Here is a 1,384-nt window from a genome sequence, read left to right on the forward strand (position 1 = left end):
TTTAGCTCAGACAGAAATTCCTGAAATTGTCTGTGGTTTAGTGCATGAACTCTAATGAAATTAACACAAGATACCACAATTTTCATAACAGAGTCCCACTTCAGTGATTTAAAACACAGCGCTTGTTAGTGGATGAGGCAGTGTATAGCAATTGGATGAGGATGGTTATGTTTGTCCATCTCTTGTTTAATGTGAGCAATTACTCCTCTCTTAGACCCCACCATGCTAGGAGCACCATCAGTTGTCACACTGGCTAGTTTAGCCCAGTCCAGCTCCACCATTCACAGTTTGGCAAACCTTTTCATATATATCCACTCCTGTGGTTGTACCTTTGATACTTTGCAGTGCAGCAAGCTCTTCTGTGACTTCAAAATACTCATTTGTCCCACGCATAAAAATGAGAAGTTGGGCAGAATCACGAACATCATTGCTTTCGTCGAGTGCCAAGGAAAAATAGCAAAGTTTTTTTGCAGAGTTTTGCAAATGGTGCTGCAAATTGTCTCCCATTTCTTCAATCCTTCGTGTCATTGTAGCTCCTGAAAGACTCACTGTACTAAATAAATTGGCCTTCTCTGGACACATCTCTTTGGCAACAGAAAGAAGGCATTCTTTAACAAATTCTCCCTCCACAAATGGTCTGCCATTGCACGCTATTAGCTTGGCAACTTGAAAACTTGCCTGCAGTGATGAAATATTTAGCTGCTTCTGCTTCACAGAAGTATTTTGCTGAGTTGTCAGTGTATGTTTCAGTTTTAATATTTTATCTTTTCTCACTTCTCCGACCAAACAATCATATTTATCTTTATGTTGAGTTTGATAGTGGCGTCGCAAATTGTATTCTTTGAACACAGCAACTATATTCTGGCATATCAGACACACAGCTTTTTCTTTGTACCGCGTGAAAAAGTAATCATAAGTCCACTGTTCTTTGAATATCCTACACTCGGAGTCAATTTTTCTTTTTCTTGACATCATTGTTTCCTAGGGATTCCAAATTGCTATTAGTAAAATACTAATATGTGTGTGTGTATATATATATACACACACACACAGTGTATGAACTCCCATTAGTAGGTCTCTGCCCCCGATGTGGACACTTACCTCTTGCAGGCTTTTCTAAGCAGACCAGCTCAGTCCCTGATGGGGTTCGGTTATATCTCCCTATATAACGGCCAAATTAATATGTTCAGAATCAGCATGTGAACACTGAAAAGGAAATGCAAAATGCATATAAAATTTTTAATGTAAACCCCTTTAAAAGGCTTTAATCATCTTTTTACACTGGAGTTGACTTTCTGGTTTGGAATGGGCCTGGCTATATTAGTAGGAAGATGCGATCAGGGTTGCCTCATGGGAAAAAAAAGGCTGTTGGCTGGAGCGGCAT

General features: G+C 39.5%; 1 protein-coding gene across 1 annotated transcript; it reads right to left on the bottom strand.

The window, feature by feature from the left end:
* Positions 1 to 258: 258 nt before the first annotated feature.
* LOC123651304 (general transcription factor II-I repeat domain-containing protein 2-like) lies at positions 259 to 1,171 on the bottom strand. The gene is made up of 2 exons (XM_045572369.1): positions 1,102 to 1,171; positions 259 to 981 (listed from the first exon to the last, which is right to left on the bottom strand). The coding sequence occupies exon 2, from the start codon at positions 973 to 975 to the stop codon at positions 259 to 261; it is 717 nt and encodes a 238-aa protein (XP_045428325.1). The 5' UTR covers positions 976 to 981; positions 1,102 to 1,171.
* Positions 1,172 to 1,384: the final 213 nt, after the last annotated feature.

This window comes from Pipistrellus kuhlii, unplaced genomic scaffold (assembly GCF_014108245.1).
Source record: "Pipistrellus kuhlii isolate mPipKuh1 unplaced genomic scaffold, mPipKuh1.p scaffold_m20_p_46, whole genome shotgun sequence".
NCBI lineage: Eukaryota > Metazoa > Chordata > Mammalia > Chiroptera > Vespertilionidae > Pipistrellus > Pipistrellus kuhlii.